Source organism: Corylus avellana, chromosome 2 (genome assembly GCF_965113065.1).
Source record: "Corylus avellana chromosome 2, dhCorAvel1.hap1.2, whole genome shotgun sequence".
Lineage (NCBI taxonomy): Eukaryota > Viridiplantae > Streptophyta > Magnoliopsida > Fagales > Betulaceae > Corylus > Corylus avellana.
The window spans coordinates 41,886,706-41,909,486 of NC_142491.1; the positions used below are offsets into that span (position 1 = coordinate 41,886,706).

At 35.6% G+C, this 22,781-nt stretch overlaps 1 protein-coding gene across 2 annotated transcripts; it reads left to right on the forward strand.

The window, feature by feature from the left end:
* Positions 1–302: 302 nt before the first annotated feature.
* Positions 303–22,686, forward strand: LOC132174079 (protein EXPORTIN 1A). 2 transcript variants are annotated; one of them, XM_059585788.2, is made up of 32 exons: positions 303–486; positions 1,575–1,691; positions 5,151–5,243; positions 5,357–5,428; positions 5,749–5,856; positions 5,933–6,015; positions 7,241–7,379; positions 7,463–7,531; positions 7,618–7,695; positions 7,852–7,914; positions 8,001–8,045; positions 8,991–9,098; positions 9,215–9,316; positions 10,705–10,908; positions 11,459–11,518; positions 13,605–13,715; positions 14,735–14,832; positions 15,089–15,197; positions 16,349–16,414; positions 16,600–16,698; positions 16,776–16,856; positions 17,017–17,106; positions 18,259–18,344; positions 18,480–18,560; positions 18,650–18,832; positions 19,380–19,446; positions 20,150–20,260; positions 20,430–20,537; positions 20,615–20,752; positions 20,847–20,984; positions 21,072–21,176; positions 21,969–22,686. In XM_059585788.2, the coding sequence occupies exons 1-32, from the start codon at positions 388–390 to the stop codon at positions 22,089–22,091; spliced, it is 3,234 nt and encodes a 1,077-aa protein (XP_059441771.1). In that variant the 5' UTR covers positions 303–387; the 3' UTR covers positions 22,092–22,686. The 2 variants fall into 2 exon arrangements, with proteins under 2 accessions (XP_059441771.1, XP_059441777.2); XM_059585794.2 differs by lacking the exons at positions 20,615–20,752; positions 20,847–20,984; positions 21,072–21,176; positions 21,969–22,686 and having other exon boundaries at positions 20,378–20,514.
* Positions 22,687–22,781: the final 95 nt, after the last annotated feature.

Below are 22,781 nucleotides of genomic sequence, written 5' to 3' on the forward strand. Positions count from 1 at the left end.
TTCTAGGGGGCCCGAAACCCGCTCTCTCCAAAACGGCAAAACCTCAAGTCATCACTGATTATAGTGAATACTCACACTCCCCCACCTATAAAAACAGGAGGGAAGGCGAACGATCAAAAAAAAAAAAAAAAACAAAAATCGCATTTCCAATTGAATCCCCTCTCCCTAAAACTCTGCTTCATTTTCAAGCTATCTTTTATATATAAAACCCCGGCCTCTCTTTTTTCTCTCTCTTTAAGTAAATCCTCTAGAACATCTCTCGCTCCTCCTCTCCGTCTCTTTCTAGAACCTTTCTCTCTCTTAGGGTTTTCGGTTCGGGTGTTTGGCTCAGTGCGGTGCGTACGGCTCGCTAGGGTTTATCAGTGGGGGTGTGTGTGTTGTGTGGCGATGGCGGCCGAGAAGCTCAGGGATTTGAGCCAGCCGATCGACGTGGCCTTGCTCGATGCCACCGTGGCGGCCTTCTATGGCACCGGATCTAAGGAAGAGGTGAGAGATTGTTCCTCTTTTCTCGCTCTCGTTTCCGTTTGGTTCTCGAGAAAGTGCGGGGAAATTTGGGGGGAAGTTGAAGCTCTAGAGTCCTAGGGTTTAAACCATGTTAGAGTTTACTTGTAAGGTGCTATTTGACTACTTACCTTTATGTACTCTCTCTATCTTGTTCTCTACTTTCTGTATGGCTCCTTAGAGTGAGGAAAAATGGAGGGAAATTGACACTTTTCAATTTTTTAGGGTTTAGTACTTATAAGCCTTTGGTCGTGGCTTATACGTGTTTATGTTACGCATGTTTTCTCAGTAAACAAATCAGGGTTTTAGGTTGGAGTCGGCATTCGATCTGGGTTTTCATGTTCATTTTCTACAGATACTTGTTTCGTTGTTTTGGTTTACAAATTGATAAACATTGACTAGAGTAGAGCCTTTCATCTGGTGCAGTTTTAATATTTGTGCCTGCATATGAAGAGTTCTTACTTTTTAAATTGAGTAATGCTATTTAGTAGACTAAATTGATGATGTGGCAGTGAAAATTAATCTTTGGATTATAGTTCTTTTTTGACAACCAAACAGGCTTCAACATAACAAATGATAACTAATATGTATAATGTTGGGCTTTGTTATAATGGTTTTGATTGTTGAGAATCCCTATTTTAGTAGGCAGATATTCACAGATTTCTTAGAAACGAAATAGAAGAATTATTTTTTGACTGAAAGTTACCTTTGGTGGGACATGTTGTGACTCATGAGCACGTGATTTTGGCATCCTGTTTTTGATAAATGATGTGATACCTTGATAACTTATATTATTCTTTTAATATTTTTTTATATTTTCCTTCTAAATAAAGTTACCATTTGGGAGCATGATTTCTCAAGTGGCAATTGTTGTAGAACCATCATTTAAGTCAATCTTGACTATTATTTCTCCTAGTATATAGGTCTTTAATTTGGGTGCTTTGTTTTTTGATAAGTGGATACATCAGTAAAATGCAGGCTTAATTTTGGTATCTGTACTGTTTTGGTCAATTGCATATCTATTTGTCTCAATATGTTTTTTTTCCTGTTTGCACTGTATGCCGGTGACTCAGAGGACAGCCGCAGACCAGATTTTGCGGGATTTGCAAAACAATCCAGATATGTGGCTCCAAGTTATGCACATTCTACAAAATACAAAGAACCTAAACACCAAGTTCTTTGCCTTGCAGGTTAGTTGTCTTTTTTCATGAAACACTATACTAGTGTGTCAATTATGTTTTTAGCACCTTACTGATATAAGAAAGTGCTTTTAATTCACCTGTCATGAAGGTAAAAAAATTATCTGTCTCCCTAAAATTTGAATATTTTCAATCACCAGCAGTATCATTGTTTGTTAAGGGCCTTCTAAAGGATGCCACATGGTTGTGGGTGAGATTAAGTTTGATATATCTACCAACATAGTTTGCTGGTATGACTGTCTGCCTTGTAGAAACAATTGATCATGTTTTTATAATGAGTAATGCTATTTAGTAGGCTGTTATACGATTGCCATAAATCTTGAGGATATGACGGTGAAAATCAGCTCTTGGATAAGAACTTATAAAAAAAATCAAAGGGTGATTTTACTATTATATCATTCAAGTTGTATGACAGTTGTATAATTGTCTACTAATAGCATTACTCTTTTGTAATATATGTGACTTAGGAGTTAGGAAGGGCCTGTTTGGATTTGCGATTTCAAAAAGTGTGATTTTAAAATATCGATTTAAAAATGTGTGATTTGAAAAAACGATTTTGAAAACTTAGTTTAAGAGTTATTAAAATTGTAGTTTGGCCTTTAAAATTGCAGTTTAATCTTTAAAATTGTGTGTTTTTTAAAAGCACTCCCGCCTATCGCAATATTTTTAAAACGCATTTCCAAACAATACATTTTTTGTGATTTGGTTTAAAATCACATTTTTGGTCTACAAAATGGTAGTGCCAAATGCACTCGAAGTATTGGATGCTCTGGGATAATAATGATTGATTAGCCGTGAGTGTCTCTTACGTATGTGCTATGTTACACTTCTAGCCTTAATCTTAGATGAAATGAGTCCTTTGGTTAATTTACATGTCATTTGTTATATATATTTTTTTCTTTGGGTTTGTGTGGTCTTTGGATAGTACTCTAGCTCCTTTTTGATTGTCCTGCTGAGATCATAGCAAAAATTGTCAAATCTTTAGTGTCGTATGTTAGCCTCATTGTTCCGAAAATGATGGCAGGATGCGAACTTTGTTGGACTTGTAGAGCTATCTTAGTGCAACTAAGAGTATTTATTGGTGGAACTATTCTTGTTACTGTTAGAAAGATAACCATGTGGCTCCAGGATAATTTACAAGAATGGTGGCAGTATTCACAACCTGGCTACCACCACCAAAGGAACTTTAGTAGTAATTCGTTAAGTCCCCCGGCTTTGTTTAATGTCATCATCTCAAAATTTTAGATTTATTGAATGGAAAGCTTGGATGTTGTAATGTTGGCTTCTAGAAAATTTTATGAATTGCTGTTGACCATTGGATTTTGCAAATTGTTGGTCAGGAACAATCTTCTTATTTTTAATTTAAGATGAACAATCTTCTTCTTGTCTTTGATGAAGGCCAAAATTTAGATGAACCAGGAAAGATGCATTCTTTTTAGACTTTGATGTTGGATATGTGATGGGAAGGGATTGGCTCATGTGAGATGGTCAAGATGCTTTTATTTCTTGCGTTTTTTGTAAACACAATTTGTCTTTTTTGACTAACATGCTATTGTTCAAATCTTGTTGGCCTGCTGCTTGGTGCTATGTTATACTTGAATTTGTGCAAAGATGGGGGGTGCTGTGAGACCCTTTCAGTTGATTTTTTATTTTTTTATTTTTTTCTATTGATTTTTTAATTTGCCCGATGGGAAGGGATTGGTTCATTAGAGGGCGAAGATACTTTAATTTCTTACGTTTTTTGTAAACATAGTTTGCCTTTTTTTGCCTAATTTTAGTTTCACAGAAGAATGATTCTGCTTTTTATTTTTATTTCATTCTTATTTTTATTTTGTTTGAACCAGCCAAATAGGGAAGAGCATCTTCCTTGTTGGATAGGAAAATCACAATCGGTATAGTGGACCCAAAGTGGAACTTGGGTGTGGGTCCTTTCTGGAAATATAATGCCCTTATTTATTGTTGTTTTTTGAGCTAGAGATTTTAAGCATGATGAATGCACTAGTAATGGATATAATATCGATATTGAATGCATGGCGATGAATGACAGAAGTTTTGTGGTTTCTTTTTGTCGGTGAAAGATAATGCATGGAAATGTAATGGCCTTAGAATGCTGTTGTGTGAAATAGCGTCTTTGTGTTTTTTGTGGTGTCTATAGAGGGAAATGAATGACATAAGTTTTGAGGACCATGAATGGACATTGGTAGAGATTAAGTTTTTATTCTTCATTACTCTTTATCTTTTTCGATAGCTGCTTTTGCTTCTCCTTTAGTGATTAGTTATCATAATTTTCTTGTTATTTTTTCTTCTTATAGTTCGGTGTTTTTTCTTGTATACTTCATATGTATTTTTTATTGATTTGTTATGTCACGGAGGCTTGAGTTGGACAGCCGATTGCTTTTATTTGTACTACCATAAAATGCCTTAACAATATCTTATAAAAAAAATAGACAGTCAAACTAATTTCTCAATGTGTACGTGCTTCTATTGCTCAAGATTGGAATTGGGTTCAAGCTTTCCCCATCAATGGCATACAATCGCATATAATGGAGTGTGGTTTGTAATGTTTTTCTTGGATCTGATTGGTAGTATTGTTGACATTTTTTTTTTCTCTATAACTTTGTCTTCCAAGTTTACTATGAATTGGACTTTATGGCCTACACTAACTTTTATGTGATGGGGCCAATCATCCTTGGACCACATGGCATCTCACTTCTCAATTAAGGGTGTGAAGATGAGATCATGGATCATCCATAAACTTTCATTATCTTATGTCCTAAAAATAAAATAAGAGTATTCATTTGATGGATTAGTTGCAAAATAATTGATGCCTGCCAATTTTACTGGCATGACAGTTTTTGCTGGAAAGAAATTACTATTATGTTTCAATTCTATGCTTGTGAATTTCAGATGTAGTGTATGTAGCTAAAATGAAATGACTCAAATTCTTGCATGAATAAGAGACCTTGTGCGTGAATCTTAACAGGCATTTTAGATTTTCACATTGCTTCCCCGGGATTGCAAGATGATTCTTCTTGACACATTGTCCAGATTAGTCTTGCGGGCCTACCTGTTGCAAAAAGATATTGTAGAAATTCCTCTGTAGAGCCTATACAGGCATAGTAGTTCATGTTGATTACTTTAGGAGCAATAGTCTTTTCATATTAAGGTTATCAATTAGGGACTCCTGCCACAGTTTTGTTAATGTTTTTAATTTGTTACATATGCATTCAACTGGCTAATTAATGTGTATATTTATGTTTCTGAAAAATGGAGGTTTTTCTTTTTTGCTAATTTGGCTCTCTTGTATACTCTTCGTGTACAAGGGATTTGCCTCTTTTTTTTTTCTTCAATATTATTATTATTATTCCTAAAAAAAGGAGTTTTTTATTGACATTTCAAATCATAATTGTGAATGCTGATCAGCATGTGCTTTCTGTGCTTCCATTATAGGTTCTAGAGGGTGTCATTAAGTATCGGTGGAATGCATTGCCTGTTGAACAGCGAGACGGAATGAAAAATTACATTTCTGAAGTTATTGTGCAGGTATAACTTATGTAGTAAATTTTTTAGGAGATGAATTTGGCTTGTGTCACCTCTTTTTGGTTGGCATTGCATGCTTTCAAAACTGTCTTGATACCTCTTTTATTTTTGCATAGCTCTCAAGTAACGAGGCCTCTTTTCGAGTGGAAAGGCTGTATGTCAACAAACTCAATGTTATATTAGTTCAGGTATATTCTGGTCTATCTTCCCAAATTATTGTCGAAAGGAGTTGATTACTACACTTTGGTAATTCCTAATCTCTTGTAGTGTGCATGAGGATTATGATCTCCAGGGGATGCTTTTTGTTTTTATTTTTTTGTTGGATGGGTTTTATCTTTTGCATGTTTGTAGCTGTGGCTGAAAAATAGTAACAGTGGCTCCTTTGCAGTTATTCTTCTAATTGAGTTGTAGATGTTGTGACCTTCTTGCCTCTAGTTCTAGTTTTATTTTATTTGGATACATGTTGGCTTTAGTTATGTTCTAATCATAATCAGTACTCAATATACAGATATTGAAGCATGAGTGGCCAGTCAGATGGCGAAGCTTTATTCCTGATCTTGTAGCAGCAGCTAAAACTAGTGAAACAATTTGTGAGAATTGCATGGCTATATTGAAAGTAAGTTTATCATTGTATCCCTGTTCATTTAATTTGGTTGTGGAATATGCGTGTAACGTAATATGTTGTCTTTCAGCTTCTAAGTGAAGAGGTTTTTGATTTCTCAAGGGGAGAGATGACTCAACAGAAGATCAAAGATCTCAAACAGTCATTGAACAGGTAATTGCTGGATGGCTTTTGGATCAGTAGGGATAATGTTTCGTTAACTGCTACTCTAGGTTGTTGTTCACTGGGTTTTGCTTGGGCTGCATCTACTTGGACTGGTTTTACCTTGGGAGCATTACGGGTTTTACATTGGGAGTTACTCAAGTATAAAAATATTTTTTTGTCGCTCAGCTTTTTTGCTGAACCTGTTCTGAATGTTTGAATGCCTCTATTTGAGCTGCCAGAAAATAAAAAAATTATGTCAGTAAAAGATGTAGGATCTGTATCTTCTTTATCTGTTATATGAGCAGAAAACCAAACTTTTAGCATCCTTTTCTCCCTGCACCTCAGGGTTGAGTGCAGGATGCACTACGGCTCAGTTGCATCATGAAGTGATGTTTCTGAAATTCAACGGTGAGGGTGTTTTGGAAGATTAGTTTTTTCTTTTATTATGCTATGCGGGCAAGATACCAAACCTTTTAGCATCCTTTTCTCCTGCAGCTCATGCTTGAGCATAGTACTCAGTTGCATCATAAAGCAATCTTCTGAAACTTAACTGTGAAGATTGTTTCAAAGCAGAAATATTATTTTGACGCATGTGCTACAAGGTTATTAAGAAGGCCCAACACTGTTCCATTGGTCATTTGAACAGAATTGTGGCATGAAGCAAATCTATTACACATTTGTTGATGCTGAACTCACAAATGTGAACTAAATGATCTCCTGAAGTTCCTAAAAGTTATTCAAATGTGACGCCAAATGTTATCTTTTATTTTGAAGATACAATTGAGAACATCTTGAATTCTTTGCCTGTCTGACATATTCACGTGTTTGCAGATTATTTTCCTTTCTTTTCAAATCAAATTAATATCAAGTAAAATCAGCGTTTAGTGCCTCGGGTGGTTTTGGGATTTGTTGTATTTGTAGGTTTTGTGTTTGAGGGCTTGTCGGGGTTTGAGTTGTGAGGGCTTGGGTTTCTTGCTCGTTTGGAGCCTCGTGTATACTACTTAGGGGTGCCTTACGCTTTTTAATAAAATACATTACTTATAAAAAAAAGATGATTTTTAATTGAAGTGTTCTTTATGTGTATCCACTGATGTTATTGTTCCTTGTTGTTGACATGTGAATTTTTAGATTTTTTTGTGCCCATATTTATAGTTGATATATAACCTTTAGATCTGCAACTCACCATACTTGGCTATCAATCTTTTTCTGACAAATGTGTTTTGGTTACTTGCAGCGAGTTTCAACTCATTCATGAGTTATGCTTATATGTACTATCAGCATCTCAAAGGGCTGAGCTTATACGTGCTACGTTGTCTACATTGCATGCTTTCCTTTCATGGATTCCCTTGGGTTATATTTTTGAGTCCCCATTGGTATGTACAAGATCGTGCATAGTTGAGTTTTGTCCTATGTTAGAAATTATATTTACTAACATCCAATATCATCTTTGTCTTAGCTTGAGACACTCCTAAAACTTTTTCCTGTTCCATCATATCGGAATCTTATCCTTCAATGTTTGACAGAGGTACATCGGTCTTCCATTGTTCTTGAGTAATTCTAGTTTTTAATCTTTAATTGTTCAATGGTCACTGTTTATTTTGGTTTTTGCAGGTTGCAGCCCTAAATTTTGGGGACTTTTACAATGTGCAATATGTTAAGATGTATAACATATTTATGGTGCAGTTACAGGTGTGTCAGAATATAATTACTTTTCAAATTTTAGCTGCAATTGAATTTTTGACTGTTGAGTTTTGTAGATATATTCTTGAGATTATTCCTAATCATTTTTAATTTCCTTTAATTGAAGTTTTATTTTCTTGGGATTTAAAAAAAAAAATTATATAGGCCATTCTCCCCCCTACTACAAACATCCCCGAGGCGTATGCACATGGATCTAGTGAGGAACAAGTGAGTGTTTCTAATGCTCATTAGGACTTGAAGCCTATTGTTTCTCTGTGCTCTTAACTAAGTTTGCTCTTTTGTTTTTACTTCAGGTATTTATTCAGAACTTGGCACTGTTTTTCACCTCATTTTACAAGGCAAGTTTCTTTTTCCTAGTCACATGGAGCAATACTATACAATAAATTTTAAGCCAGATAGATATGAGCTTCGTTGATATGAAAAAATGGTGGTGATAATGGATAAGGTTTGTTTTGGGTCGGAACTTGGATGTTCTTACCTTATGGTGGGGCAGAGTAAGTTTTATGTAATTTGGAGAGGTAGAGGGCCACACACAAGACGACCTTTATGCATGAAAAATAAATACTTATGATATTCATAATTATTTTCAACTGTACATCGAGTCAGGAAAAAAGTTAAAGGTGCTTTTCCAGGAAGTATGGAAGTTAAGTACATAAAGATATGGTTATATATTTATACTCACACGTGTGTGTGGACGTATGTACGTAAAATTGTGTGCTTGCACACACACAAATATATGTGTTTGTGCGTGTGAATGCTAGTGTCAATTAATTTTATATGGAGCATGTCTTTTGTGTTTCTTTATTCTCTCTTTCTCTCCCTCTTTAATACTGTTGTTCTGGTATTACATTTATCCATATGTATCTCTTAGTTGACTTGAACTGTGTAATGAGTGCATCATCTTTCCGTTCTGATTATTGAATTGAGCTTATAAAAAAAATTGTTCTGATTATTGAATTGCTGAAATTTTATAGTTGTTAGATTGACTTGAATACATAATCATAGTGCATAGGATGTGCCTTGAATCTTCCTTTACCCCAATTGCACCTTGAGCCTTTGATATTATATTGCTGAAGAGCGCCTTTGTCTTTGATAACTATGTTCTAATTATTGAATTGCTGAAATTTTCTAGTTCTTAGATTGACTTGAATACATAGGCTTGTTGCATAGGATATTCCGTGTATCTTCCACTACCCCAATTGCACTTGAGCTTTTGATATTATGTTGCTGAAGAGCTCTGTTGTCTTTGATAACTATGTTTCTGATGACCTCATTTTGTGCAGTTTCATATTCGAGTGCTGGAAGCCACTCAAGAGAATATAGCTACCTTGCTAATGGGTCTTGAGTATCTTCTTAACATCTCATATGTGGATGACACAGAGGTCTTTAAGGTCTCTCTCTCTCTCTCTCTCTCTCTCTCTCTCACTCATTGCCACACACACACACACACACAAACAGAGTTTCCAAAGCTATGATATTACTTCTACTTTGCTGCATGATTGAACAGGTTTGCTTGGACTACTGGAATTCCTTAGTTTTGGAGCTGTTTGAGGCACACCATAATCTTGAAAATCCTGCAGTAGCAACTGCAAATTTGATGGGTCTGCAGGTATCAAATATATGTTCAGACGACTTTTTTGTCCCTTTGGCATAGGAAGAACTACTTTCTTGAAGTTCCATCTTAGTTTCTCTTATAATACTTGTAGCGTGTTTACCGATTTTTCATGAGCAGATCTCCTATTTTCTATTATGGAGCCCTTGTTTTGTTTGATTCCCAGCCTTTCTTTTAGATTTTAAATGAGAAATCATGGGTCCATGTGGTGTGTTATGTTGAAGATATACTGTGACCTATTTCTGTTCTCAAGAAGATTTGTTCAAAGAAATACTGTTTTAGTATCTTAGAAATCTTTTTGTTCTTGGACGTGATGCAAAGAATTGTGTATCTTTTTTGTTTTTTTATGGCAAAATTACACGCTGATTTGTTGTACATTGTGTATACGTTATGCCTAATTAAATTTTGATGGCCTGAATTGGGTTAGGAGAAGTGTGTTCCTGGTTTTGTTGCCTGTAAGAGGTTCCGTGGTCTTTTTTCTGTGTAAACGTTCATGCAAAGAATTGTTGGCATAGTATGTGCACACTCAAAAGTTATATGGCTAGAAATGGGATAAATGAGTTTAATTTCATTATCATATGTCACTCTTAGCTGTAGGATGAATTTAATAGGCCGAGTAGCTGCTGCTGATCCAAAAGAGTTTGAATTTCTTAGTTTTTATGGGGCTAGAAAAGAATTCTTGAATTGGAAAAAGTTTAGAGAACCAAAAATAAGTATTTTTGAATACCATGAAGCATTCGAAATTCTTTTGTTTTAATTTTTTTTTGGGGAAACTACATTTACCCCCCTCTAGCTACCAATTCTTTTTTACCTATATAAAAAAAAAAACTACATATTCTTTTTCAATGATCCCCAATGTTTCAAATTTTGTAGTGTCCCTCCCAATCTATCATTGGGGTTGCAATGTTTCCCTATTGTAAGGAAGGTATTTTTGTCATTTTGGGTTGTGAAAGCTACCAATTCTTTTTTACCTATAAAAAAAAAAAAACTACATTCTTTTTCAATGATCCCCCAATGTTTCAAAATTTGTAGTGTCCCTCCCAATCTATCATTGGGGTTGCAATGTTTCCCTATTGTAAGGAAGGTATTTTTGTCTGGAAGGTGGGCATTGCAACCCCAATGGTAGGTTGGGAGGGATGTTGCAAAAATTGAAACATTGGGTAAAAAAATGGTAGTTAGAGGGGGATAATTGTAGTTGGCCCTTTTTTTTTGGTATTAACTACATTCACGTTTGCAGTTTCTATCATACTATTTCTATGTTGTATATGCTGTGCACTTGCTTTTTTGTTGGACCTCTTTTTGCTCGTTATTCCTTTATTTTCCCTTTGTCAGTATTATCGAATTGTTACTTATGTTGGCATTTGTTGCTGTAATAAATCAAGCAGTTGCCATTGCTTCCTGGTATGGTTGATGGCCTTGGTTCGCAACTTCTGCAGAGGCGGCAGCTATATTCTAGTCCAATGTCAAAATTGAGAATGCTTATGATCTGTAGAATGGCTAAGCCTGAAGAGGTTCTCATAGTTGAAGATGAAAATGGGAATATTGTTCGTGAAACCATGAAGGACAATGACGTTCTTGTTCAATATAAGGTAATTGACTTGTTTTTGCTGATATCTGAATATAGTCTCTAAATTCTTGAATATGGATGAGTATTTTCTTTCATGTGAATTTCATGCCTCATAGAGCTTACATGCTGGTCCTCTCCTCCCCCATTGCTGTGTTCAAAAAAGAAAAAAGAAAAAAAAGAAACTATATTTCTTATGCAAAGTCCATTTAGCAGAATATAGAGTATAGTTTTTATTAGCTAGCCACAAAAAAGTGTTTTGCATCTTATTTATGAAAAAAAGAAGCGTATTGCATCTTAAGATATCTCTTGATATGAGCTAAACATAAGTTCTAGGACTTGGAACTATATCCAATCATATGGGGTATCACCATGTCTTATTTGTTGGCTTTTTCAGGGGTCAAGGGATTGATATTAAATCTGTTCAACATGAGAATATTAATTGTTGAATAGAATTTTTATTTTATTTGACATTTTAAAGTTATAGCGGGTTCTGCATTGGAGTAATCACTATGCATTTTAAAGTGTCTTTCTTTTTACCAGTTTCTATGGTTAATCAAAGTTCACTGGTGCAGATCATGAGGGAAACACTTATCTATTTGTCACATCTTGATCATGAGGACACTGAAAAGCAGGTAAAGTATTTAATGGCAATTGGTACTTTTTATGTTTCTCGGAATCATAATAAGCAAATACTATCATGATGTGCCCTCTTTAGATACTTTTTGACACATATCTATATTTTTGTGGTACCAACAGCTCTGTGTGCTCAAATAGTTGTGATTATTATCATTTTGTGGCACAATGATAAGTACGAACAATGTTCAAGCTTCTCCTTTCTTTTTTTTTTTTTTTTTTTTTTTTTTTTTTTTTTTTTTGGGATAGGTCTTTGTTTGCAATCTGTCTGAGAAAAAAAATTGCATTGACAAGAAACTGAATGTATATTGTATTTGAAAAAAATGGGAGTAGAACGTTCTATAGAATGTTTCTTATTTCTCTTGCTGAACCAGGCAGAAATTATTGGCCCCACCCCCCCCCCCCCCCCGAAAGACCCACTTCCAATAAAGGAATCCGACATGTAAGAGGTGTGGGGAGACCATTAATCGCCTTCTCCTCCACGGTGAAGTGGTTAGAGATTTGTTGGTTGACTTGATCTTTTGGCTTGGTGTAGAGTGAGTCATGCCTTGAAGGGTGGTGGAGTTGTTGGTTAGCTAGAGAGGTCAATTGGGCGGTTAGAGCATTCTCAGCAGACTCCCTATAAGGGAGTCTGTTCCCTAAATTTAGGGAATATGTCTAAAAAATCGCAAAAAACATCTTACAACAGATTCCCTATATGGTTCCTTAAACCATCAGCTGCTACAGTTGAACCCAATATTTGAGGTTCAACTGTAGCGATCCATTGCCTTATTATAATCATAAAAAAAACTCTCTCCTCTCACATCTTTTCACGCCCATTATTTTTCTCCGTTCTTCTCCACCCTCTTCTTCTTCTGCAAGCCATTTTCTTCGCCCTCTTCTTCTTCGGCAAGCCGCCCACTTCTTCTTCAGCAAGCCATTTTCTCCGCCCTCTTCTTCTGCACTTCATCTTCAATACTCCATCTTCACTCTCATGGCCACTCAAAGGATTTACACCCAAAATTAAACAACAAATAAAACCCACAAAATCAATCTTCCCCAAAGAACTTAAATCGTTCCAGAACTCAGCAACTCAACCAAAACTCAAGAAACTCTAGATCCATTCGGCCAAACCATCTCAAAACAGATTCTAAGAACACCTCAATTAGAACCGAAACTCAACACCCAACCAGCCACTCAAGACAATCAAAAATCCTCAACAACACAATTGATTACCCAAATCGCATACCCAGAGAATCAACCCCATCACAATCAAATACCCATAACTAAAAGAAGGAGAATTTTACCCAAGGAATGATTCTGAGCCCATAAGCCGCTGTCCAGCCACTCACGGCTTCGCCGTGGCCATCTACTGAGCTTTCTCTCTCTCACCATCTCTCTCCATCCCTCTCCCAACTCTCTCTGCATCACTCTCTCTCTCTCTCCTGTTCTCTCCCTATCTGTCTTCGTGAGCGAGAACCTGCTGGGGGAAAGTGAGGCAGAGAGTGAGATAGAGAAAGGGAGAGAGGTGTGGCTTGGGGGAAAGAAAAGAAGTAAACAGAGTGAAGAAGACGGAGAGAAAGAAGACGGAGATGAGAGAGAAATGAAAAGAAAAAGAAAAATTTTTTTAGAATAAAAGAAAATATTATTTTATTGAAAATGAAAATAATATTTTAATAATATAAGGGAATGATAAAGGGAAGCTATTGTGGAGTTTTTGTAGATAAGGAAGCAAAAAGTAATTTGGATCCTTAAATATAGGGAAAATGGTTGGGTAGCTGCTGGGAATGCTCTTAGAAGTTTCGTAGCTCCTATGTTTAATGTTTAATGTGGTGCATTTGAAGAGAGCGGAATATGAGGAGCTTTGAAGATTGTGAGAGATTGGTGTTAGAGTTAAATTTCTTTATGCTTGGATGGCGGTGTACAATAGCCCTCACTTTCTAGCTTTGTGGACTATCTAGACTAGTGTCTTTGTTTTTCTTAACTGGGGGTCTCTCTTGTATACTTAATATGTACTTGGGGTTGCACCCCTTTTCCGTTTCTAATGAAATTGATTTACTTATCAAAAAAATATTTGTTCTTCTTTATGTTTTGTTGTATAAGCAGATGTTGAAGAAATTAAGTAAACAACTGAGTGGTGAGGATTGGACTTGGAACAACCTGAACACATTATGCTGGGCAATAGGATCTATATCTGGCTCCATGATGGAAGAACAGGTATACTTCATCTTCCTAAAAAAGGGGAGATTAACTCTGTGTTTGTTGTGATTTATGAGAATTGTCTGTCTGAAACAAACTCTTCTCTCCTTCCTAATTATATGAATGTGTGTGTTGCATCTTTGATGTTGTATCAAATTTCAAATGGTATAGAGCTTCAAATAGATATATGCCGTAGTACCTAAGTTGCCTAAAACATTGATCATTATGGTTGTACATGATGTGTCACTCACACTGAATGTGGTAGACTTGCATAGAATAGAAAAATTCATATATAAACATGTTCATCATACACATGGAAACACATGCATATATTGTTTGGTTAGAAGTATAAATATGGTAAGTTTGTCTTCAAGTCAAAGTTGCAAATCACTTATCAAAAAAAAGTCTAAAGTGTCATAATTATTGCCCAATGTTGCTAAAAGACTTGATAAAAGTTTAAGTATTACCATATATATATATATATATATGATCCTTTGCTTGGTTCTTTTGGGTGGTAATGTATTGTAGTAACCCTGCCCATTACCTTTCTATGCGACCTTTGATTTGTCAGCACCACAATTAGATTAGTTGTATTCATACCCGTTATGCATTGGGTTTGTCATTGATAAGTTTCAGGTAATTTTTCAAACCATAATCGCATATTTTTATTTTCTTAAAAGGTATTAGGTACTGGGATAACATTTTATGGCAGGGATATCTACTTGTATCTGGTCAAGTCGACTTTTGATGAGTGTGGCATGAGTAAACATATAGTTTAACTTTTGCTTGACAACATATAGCAAATAAGCTTGTTATAATATCATTTATGTTTCAAATTTTCCTGTGTACTTTGCGCTTTTCAATGAATTACTTATTTACCAAAAAAAAAAATGCATGCAAACGCTTATGTTTTTTAGGCTCAGCTGTATCCATTTTTGAAGATTCATTAATTCACCAAATATGGTCATTCACATCTTCTATTTTTTATTGGTTCTATAAATATTTGTCTTAAATTCCTTACCTTCACTTTCTGGCAGGAAAACAGATTCTTGGTGATGGTGATTCGCGATTTACTGAACTTATGTGAAATCACAAAAGGGAAAGATAATAAAGCTGTTATTGCTAGTAATATTATGTAAGTTATTGGGCATCTGCAACCGGCTCTCGCCCATTCCTATAGTTACCAACCAGGCATACCACATTTTGGCACTTTCATTGTTTCAGTAGAATGTTTTAGATAATAGAATTTCTTAAGTACTTGTCTTTTCATTAGAGCAATGTTGCAGTATCTGTGTGCAATGACATGGTATGCCTCAATTGGAAACCATGGGACTTGCTTGGTATATGAAGTTCCTAATTTTCAATTTTGTATTTGTTGGTTTTGTTGGCAGGTATGTTGTTGGACAATACCCTCGGTTCTTAAGGGCCCATTGGAAATTCTTGAAAACTGTTGTTAATAAATTGTTTGAGTTCATGCATGAGACACATCCAGGAGTTCAGGTTCGTTTTGCTTTTATGTATTTTTATGCAGCATCTAGATGTTATTGCGCCTAATAGGACGAGAGTTGTATTATATCCAGCTCAAATGTCTCAAAAGAATTCTTTTGTTTTATCTTTAGTTTTAAGCAGAAATTTTGGTTTAATATTTAATCCATTCTGCAACTTTAGTTTAATATTCTTTGAAAGTTATGTACTTGCTGAGTTCCTCAAAAGTTGTGCTGTGTGTTAAAATCATAGTATTAGGAAATTTTGTGGCTGTCAAGGTATGTTATGATTTATTAGCATGTCTGATTTGTTATTTGTTAAACAAAAAACTTGAATGATGGTCAAGTCCAGTCTAAAAGTAAAGAAGTTCATATTGTCATGGAAAATGCTCATCTCCAGTACGTACTGCAGTTAGACTGTGTGGGCATATATATATGTGTTTTATTGTTGTCCCTGATGCATCTGTGTAAATGTTGTAGATAAGGTGTAATGTCTTTGTGCATGATCATATTTTGCAAAACCTTCATTCTACTTCTAGTAGGGAAAGAAGAGTTTTCTTATTACTTGTTGGGGGAAAGCACTATACCCTTGATTTGACTTATAGTCGTGGAAGGAGATATGCGTTGTTTGAGAGTCCTATCCTAAAGGATAAGGAGGAGTAGGAGCTGGATTTAATTAAAGTAAAGATGGAAAGTATCACATAACCTTGGATCTGCTCGAGTTTATTCCTTCTGACAGTTCTGATGTAGTTTGGATTCCGTTTTGAATCAAGACGTGAGTAATAATAAATTCATATGTCCGATTTCTGATTTATTCATCAGCATAGAACATGATTGTTGAATTCCTGTTGGAAAGTAGTTTGATATGTATTATATAGTTACCCTTAACCTTTACAATATACCAATAAAGGCACTGCTTTCTAAATAAAAAAATTATGCTTAATTTCGATGTCTGCTACTCTGTCCAGGCCGTCCCCCCTGAAGTGTCTATAAGATAACACTTTGATATTAACGATGAATTTATTTTACACAAGTACAAAATAGGACATGTCAAAGGTGTGTCCAATATGTATTCTGTTTTATTAAGTCATATATACTTTATTTTATTATGTGTTCAATTTTGCATGGTTATGTTTTATTTGAACCTAGATATTTAATTTGTTTCAGGATATGGCCTGTGACACATTCTTGAAAATTGTTCAGAAGTGCAAGCGTAAATTTGTTATTGTGCAGGTACTCTTTTGATTCATAAGTTTCCATATTTCACTTACCACAAAGAATTTTGCATTGTTTTTGTATAATGATTAATTTATTTTAATGAGGGTTTATGCTTCCCCTCCCCCGGGTGAAGAGGAGGAGGGGAGTAGATATATTTCCATGTTATCTGCACATTGATGGTGTGCTTCTCTTATTCTCAGGTGGGAGAGAATGAACCATTTGTATCTGAGCTTTTAACAGGCCTTGCGACAACCATTGCTGATCTTGAGCCGCACCAGTATCATACGTTTTATGAATCTGTATGTATTTTACATGCCCCTCCTAACTCTACAGTGAATTTATTCTAGCTCTTAACCATTTTTGTTTCTTATTTCAGGTTGCTCACATGATACAAGCGGAATCCGATCCCCAGAAACGGGATGAATACCTACAGAGGTTAATGGAGCTTCCAAATCAGGTTTTTTTTTTTTTTGGAATTGGAATTATCTTGTTCAGTAACAATCTGTATCTCACTCACCCACTCTATTTTACACATGCAAGCACTGATACATACACATTTTGTACTAGTTGTCTTCATAGCTTGTGGCTTATGGTATTGCCATCCTTGTTTGGTGTAGAAATGGGGTGAGATCATTGGGCAGGCACGCCAAAGCGTTGATTACCTGAAGGATCAAGAAGTAATCCGCACGGTGCTTAATATTTTGCAGGTATTCTTTCTAATCAATTGCATATACGTATAGACTAATGTCTGAATTCCTTTACTGGCTTTATGAGGCTTAGTGGTGATTCAGTTATAATCTATTAATGGCAATTCCACCTGTTTTACTGTGAGTCTTGGTTTTGGAATGGGGGCAGTTTTAATGGCTACCAGCTCGGCCCCACCCTAATTATACTATTTCCCTTGGTTGTGTTTATATTTTGTTCATACTGTCACACACATTCTATTGCTTGTATTTTGGTTCAATTGGGATGACATCATTGATAAGTTAGAGTGCCATTTGGCTGTGGAAAATGATGTACTTGTCAAAGAGTGGGAGAGTTACCCTGAATTAAAAGCACTTTATTTAATTTGCCTACCTTCTTAATGTCTCTTTATCCCCTCTCGGTTGGTGTTGCCAATCACTTTGAGAAGTTGCAGCGAGATTTTTTTTGAGGTGGCATGGGTGAAGAATTAAAATTTCACTTGGTTAGCTAGACCTGTTTTTTATTTATTTATTTTTTTCACCTTGTTATATTCCTTTAGAGTGAAAGGGGGTGGTGAAGACAAGCTTTGTTGGGTACCCTTTCTTAGAGAGTTTGATGTCAAATCATACTATAATGTTCTCATTCCTCATGATAGTACTCCTTTTCCTTGGAAGGGTATTTGGAGGAATGAGGTTCCCTTGAGAGTGACGTTCTTTGCTTCGATGGCAGCATTAGGGAAGATCCTCACCATGGACACCCTAAAGAAATGACATGTCATTGTGTTGAATGATGTTGCATGTGTAAGAAGAATACTGTCTTCAGCAGTGTGGGGTTGGCTTGGGTTATGCCTAGTCGGGTGGTAGGCTTCAGCTTGATGCAATTTGGAAGATGATTTCATCTTACCTTATGTGGTGTCTTCGAAGATAAAGAAACGATCAAAGCTTTGAGGACCTTGAGAGGACTTTGGTAGAATTAAAGGATTCATTTGTTAAGACCATTTTTCATTGGGCTGCAGCGCTTGATTCTAATACTACGAACTTTCGTATCTTTTTAGATCTTATTTCTACCACTTGTTAGGTGTCTCTTTTGTATATTTACTCTTTACTTGGGTTGTGCCTTTGCACTTTCCAATAAAATTGCGATTACTTATCGAAAAAATAATTGTTACATTGTAGACAAATACCAGCGTTGCCACTTCACTTGGAACACATTTCTTATCTCAAATATCTCTGATCTTCTTGGACATGCTTAATGTGTACAGGTATTGTTCCCTACACATAAGTTTATGTTTAGTTCTGTTGCATTTGTTCTCAGCTAGTATGAGTTATCCCACGGGTTGTGCCTTAGCACTTTTTAATGAAATTCAATGTCCCGGGTCCTTGTCTTTTTGTAACAGAATGTACAGTGAGCTTATATCAAGTAGCATTGCAGAAGGAGGACCGTTTGCATCTAAAACATCCTATGTGAAACTTTTACGGTAAATGTCAATAATATGTAGATTATCCTTCATTATGATATATATTTATGATATTATATGTCCCATCTTCAATTTGCTCCATGAATCAGGTCAGTTAAAAGGGAGACTCTTAAGCTCATTGAGACATTCTTGGACAAGGCCGAAGATCAACCACAAATTGGAAAGCAATTTGTGCCCCCGATGATGGATCCGGTTCTTGGTGACTATGCTAGGAATTTGCCCGATGCTAGAGAATCAGAAGTTCTGTCACTCTTTGCAACAATTATAAATAAGTATGCCATTATTTTCTCATTTGTTGTTTTGCACTTGTTTCTTATTTTATTTTTTATTTTTTAATTTTTTTTATATAAGGGAGAAGCAATTTTTTGTGGCTGCAAATGGAAATGTATTACTGTATTAGACGTGCAGCATGTGATGCCATTATCCATTTTTTTGTTTCAAGTGAGAAAAACAACACTAGATGAATTTATCCCCCTCCCCCACATTTTTTCCTTCCCTTTCTAAAAGAACGAGGTAATATAATTGAATAACATTTTTGGGAATGCTGTAACACTTAATGCTGTTGTACATTTAAATTCCTTTTTCCTCTTGTTATTGTCCTTTGTTTATGTTTTTTTTTTCCTTAAAAATATTGTGTGCTTGTTACTTTGATAAAGTAAAAGGCCCTCACCCTTGGAACCATGTCACTTTATACTAATCCCTTGTTGCCTAACTAGGCAGTGGACATTCTTTCTACTCAATGTCTTGATTCTAAATAAATATATTATTCACCAAGCGTCTCTTTTTTAATGGTTCGTTTTTCCCGTCTTACACATTCAGGTACAAAGCTACAATGATAGATGACGTGCCTCGCATATTTGAAGCAGTTTTCCAATGCACATTGGAGGTGAGAGTTTTAGTTTTTTTTTTTTTTTTTTTTGATTTTATACATTTTTAGGGTCCTTGTAAAGATCACTGTTGACAACACTTCCTAATAGTGGCCAAGATGTTTGTCAGAAGTAACATTGAGAAAATGGGTTGTTAGAAAATGGGTTCTTGTGTACCTGGTGCGCCTGATATTTCGATAACTTATAAAAAAAATCAGAAGTAATGTAGCATCTATGAGATATTCCTAATACCGAATACATTATTTTCCGCATTTGATATGAGCTAAATTGAACAGCATTCTGTAGTTTGATAGTCCGTCGAATAGTTTGAGGTTCAATAATATGTTGTCCCCTTGTTATGAAATGTTCTATCCATAAAGTTCAATAATCTGTAGTCATTTATTTATTTTTGATTTTTTGCAACCCTAATACCAATGATGTACCAACAGTACAGGATGTTACTTCATTGCATGTTTTGCACAAACTAGGTTATGTGGTGGGTGGTATGTATTAACATTGTCTCAAAAATCCCTTGATGTTTGCCCTTACTACATGATATGATGCATAGTGGAAGGAGGCTTGCATCTTATATGTGATGGTGATTTATGTTATAATTCAAATGTTGGGAACCATTATGTGTTTCGAGAGGTTACATCTAACTTTAAACTATGTAAGTTTTGCTTCAATTGTTCGGCTAACATGTTTAGTTGCTTTGCCCTGCAGATGATTACAAAAAATTTTGAAGATTACCCAGAGCATCGCCTCAAGTTTTTTTCTTTACTTCGTGCGATTGCTACACATTGTTTTCCTGCATTGATTCGTTTATCAAGTCAGGTTTGTGTTAAAATTTTCCCCGTCTTTAGAGCAGTCTTCTCATATTGTCTTTGAGAAGACCGGAGCATAATTTTGTAGGATTTTGTTTGATGCTTCACGTTATTATATTGTTTTCAGTTATTCCAGTGGGCTTACCAACTTATTCTTGGCTCTCTCTCTCTCTCAACAGCAACTTAAGCTTGTCATGGATTCCATTATATGGGCGTTTCGGCACACAGAAAGAAATATTGCTGAAACTGGGTTGAACCTTTTATTGGAGATGCTGAAAAACTTTCAGGTGTAATTTATTTATTTTGTTGCATTGTTAAGGTTATAAACTGTCGGATGCTAACAGTATTTTTGATAAATTGACAGAACTCCGAGTTCTGTAATCAATTCTACCGGACGTACTTTTTGTCAATTGAGCAAGAAATATTTGCTGTCTTGACGGACACCTTTCATAAACCTGGGTTCAAGTTGCATGTCTTAGTGCTACAGCATTTGTTTTGCCTGGTAATGTATCTTATAATGCCTTTACTGATCAGGGAACTTTGCTGATCGGGGAACAGTGTTCATATTGATTGACCTTTCCTTTTTCTTTCTTCAGGTCGAGTCTGGTGCATTGACGGAGCCTTTGTGGGATGCGGCTACAGTGCCTTTCCAATATCCAAATAACACAATGTTTGTGCGTGAATACACCATAAAACTTCTGAGCACATCGTTCCCTAACATGACTGCAGCAGAGGTTTATTAAAAAAATTTCACCTCTTTCTCTCTCTCTCTCTCACACATGCACTTGGCTCCATATTACTAATTTGAAGGGATTTTTCAGGTCACTCAATTTGTGAATGGATTATTTGAGTCGAGAAATGAGCTTTCGACTTTTAAAAACCACATAAGAGACTTTCTTGTGCAGTCGAAAGAATTTTCAGCTCAGGTAATGCTCTAAAGATTGTGTAACATGCCTAGCAGTTTGGAAAATGCACATATTCTTCTTCCTGTCTTATTTGTCCTCTTAGTCTTAGAGATTGAATTACCATCTCTTTTTTATGCAAGTATTTAATCTTGTGGTGCTTTAGTGAAGTTTCATTATTTGTAGGCAAGTCTTATTCACTTGAGATTATTTGGAACTTTGGGTCCAATAGTAAGTTTATATATTTAATTTAGAGCACATGGTCGAAAACTTATTTCACCTAGCTGTCTCATTTTTTTTTAAATTTTTTTCCATAAAAAAAAAGACCAATAAGAAACTTGAGGTTTGCATTTTCAGTTGTGTTGTTTTTTTAGTATATTTACTACAAATCTTGCTGTATTTCTTTTTACTAAAGTATGTGGTTGCTGAATTGTTATGTTACATGTGCTATGCAATCTTACTTGTGTGAATTTGGTGTGGAGTATGCAATGTTGTGTGATGAGGAACTGCCTTGTCTGTTTGTTGGTACAGATATGTTAGGGTTTTCATGATTTCACATTCAATCAAAGTTTCACCAACTTTTTAACTTGCCAAATGGATGGTCAAAACATCCTATCAGAATCAGAGTAACATGGAACACTCCATTAGAAGGGTCTTCTGGGTTTTTTTTCTTAGGGTCATTCTTTGTTTTGTTTACATGGTGTTTGCATGCATGGCTAGGCAAGTTATGTTGTGTACAAACATTTTTGTCTTTTTAACATTTTCTTAAAAAACTATATTGAAGTTTGTACTGTGATTGGTCAAAATATCCTACAGGACAACAAAGACCTTTATGCTGAGGAGGCTGCTGCTCAGAGAGAAAGAGAGCGACAAAGGATGCTCTCTATTCCTGGACTTATTGCCCCCAATGAGATACAAGATGAGATGTTGGACTCATAGATGGCTAACAACGGTGTGGAATCTAATCTCTTGGACTTCTATAAGTCAGATGCGCAATGGGCACCTCGATTGATTTTACCAGATTCTGTAGATGTGAACAGAAAAAAGAGCAAGCAATTTTCCCTAATGTGTCCCTCCTGTTCCCCAGAATTTTCTTGTTGAAACTGGTGCAAATATCTATAAGGTGCCTGGGCGGAAAGGTTTGGCTGCTGGCGATACTGCCTATTTGTCTATTGGCTGGGTGTAGATTATTTAGTTGCTAATGTAGGGACAAATTGAGTCATTGTAGGGTTTTTGCTGGATCCAGCTTGATATATTGTATTTGCGGCAAGGACTGAGATGCAGACTATTTAAATGGCTCATCGTCAAGTATTGATGATTCATCTTAAGTGTATCGTATACTAACCGTGGAGGCCTGTGCAGAAATTCCTTCGGTTCATAGAATGTGATATGTTTTGGTGTTTGGTTAAGGGCTGTGTTTTTTCCCCACCCCTTCAGCTTTTAGTGAAAAATTCAACGAGTCTTCTGTTTTTCATTTTTATCATACTATTGTTTCTATTCATTTTTTGTTATCGTACTATTTGGGTTCACCCTACCTTGTGTTGGTTATATTTGTCTGAATTACCTACAGAAATCTATTTAATTATTCTATTGAATCAGTGACTCCTGTTAAGTGCAATCCCAGAAATT

Excerpts from the sequence above, each read along its gene's own strand:
- LOC132174079 (XM_059585788.2), top strand. The coding sequence starts at position 388 with ATGGCGGCCGAGAAGCTCAGGGATTTGAGCCAGCCGATCGACGTGGCC. Across the intron at positions 14,833-15,088 it reads GTTATTGCTAGTAATATTAT|GTATGTTGTTGGACAATACC; the intron begins GTAAGTTATTGG and ends TTTTGTTGGCAG. Across the intron at positions 20,985-21,071 it reads CTAACATGACTGCAGCAGAG|GTCACTCAATTTGTGAATGG; the intron begins GTTTATTAAAAA and ends GGGATTTTTCAG.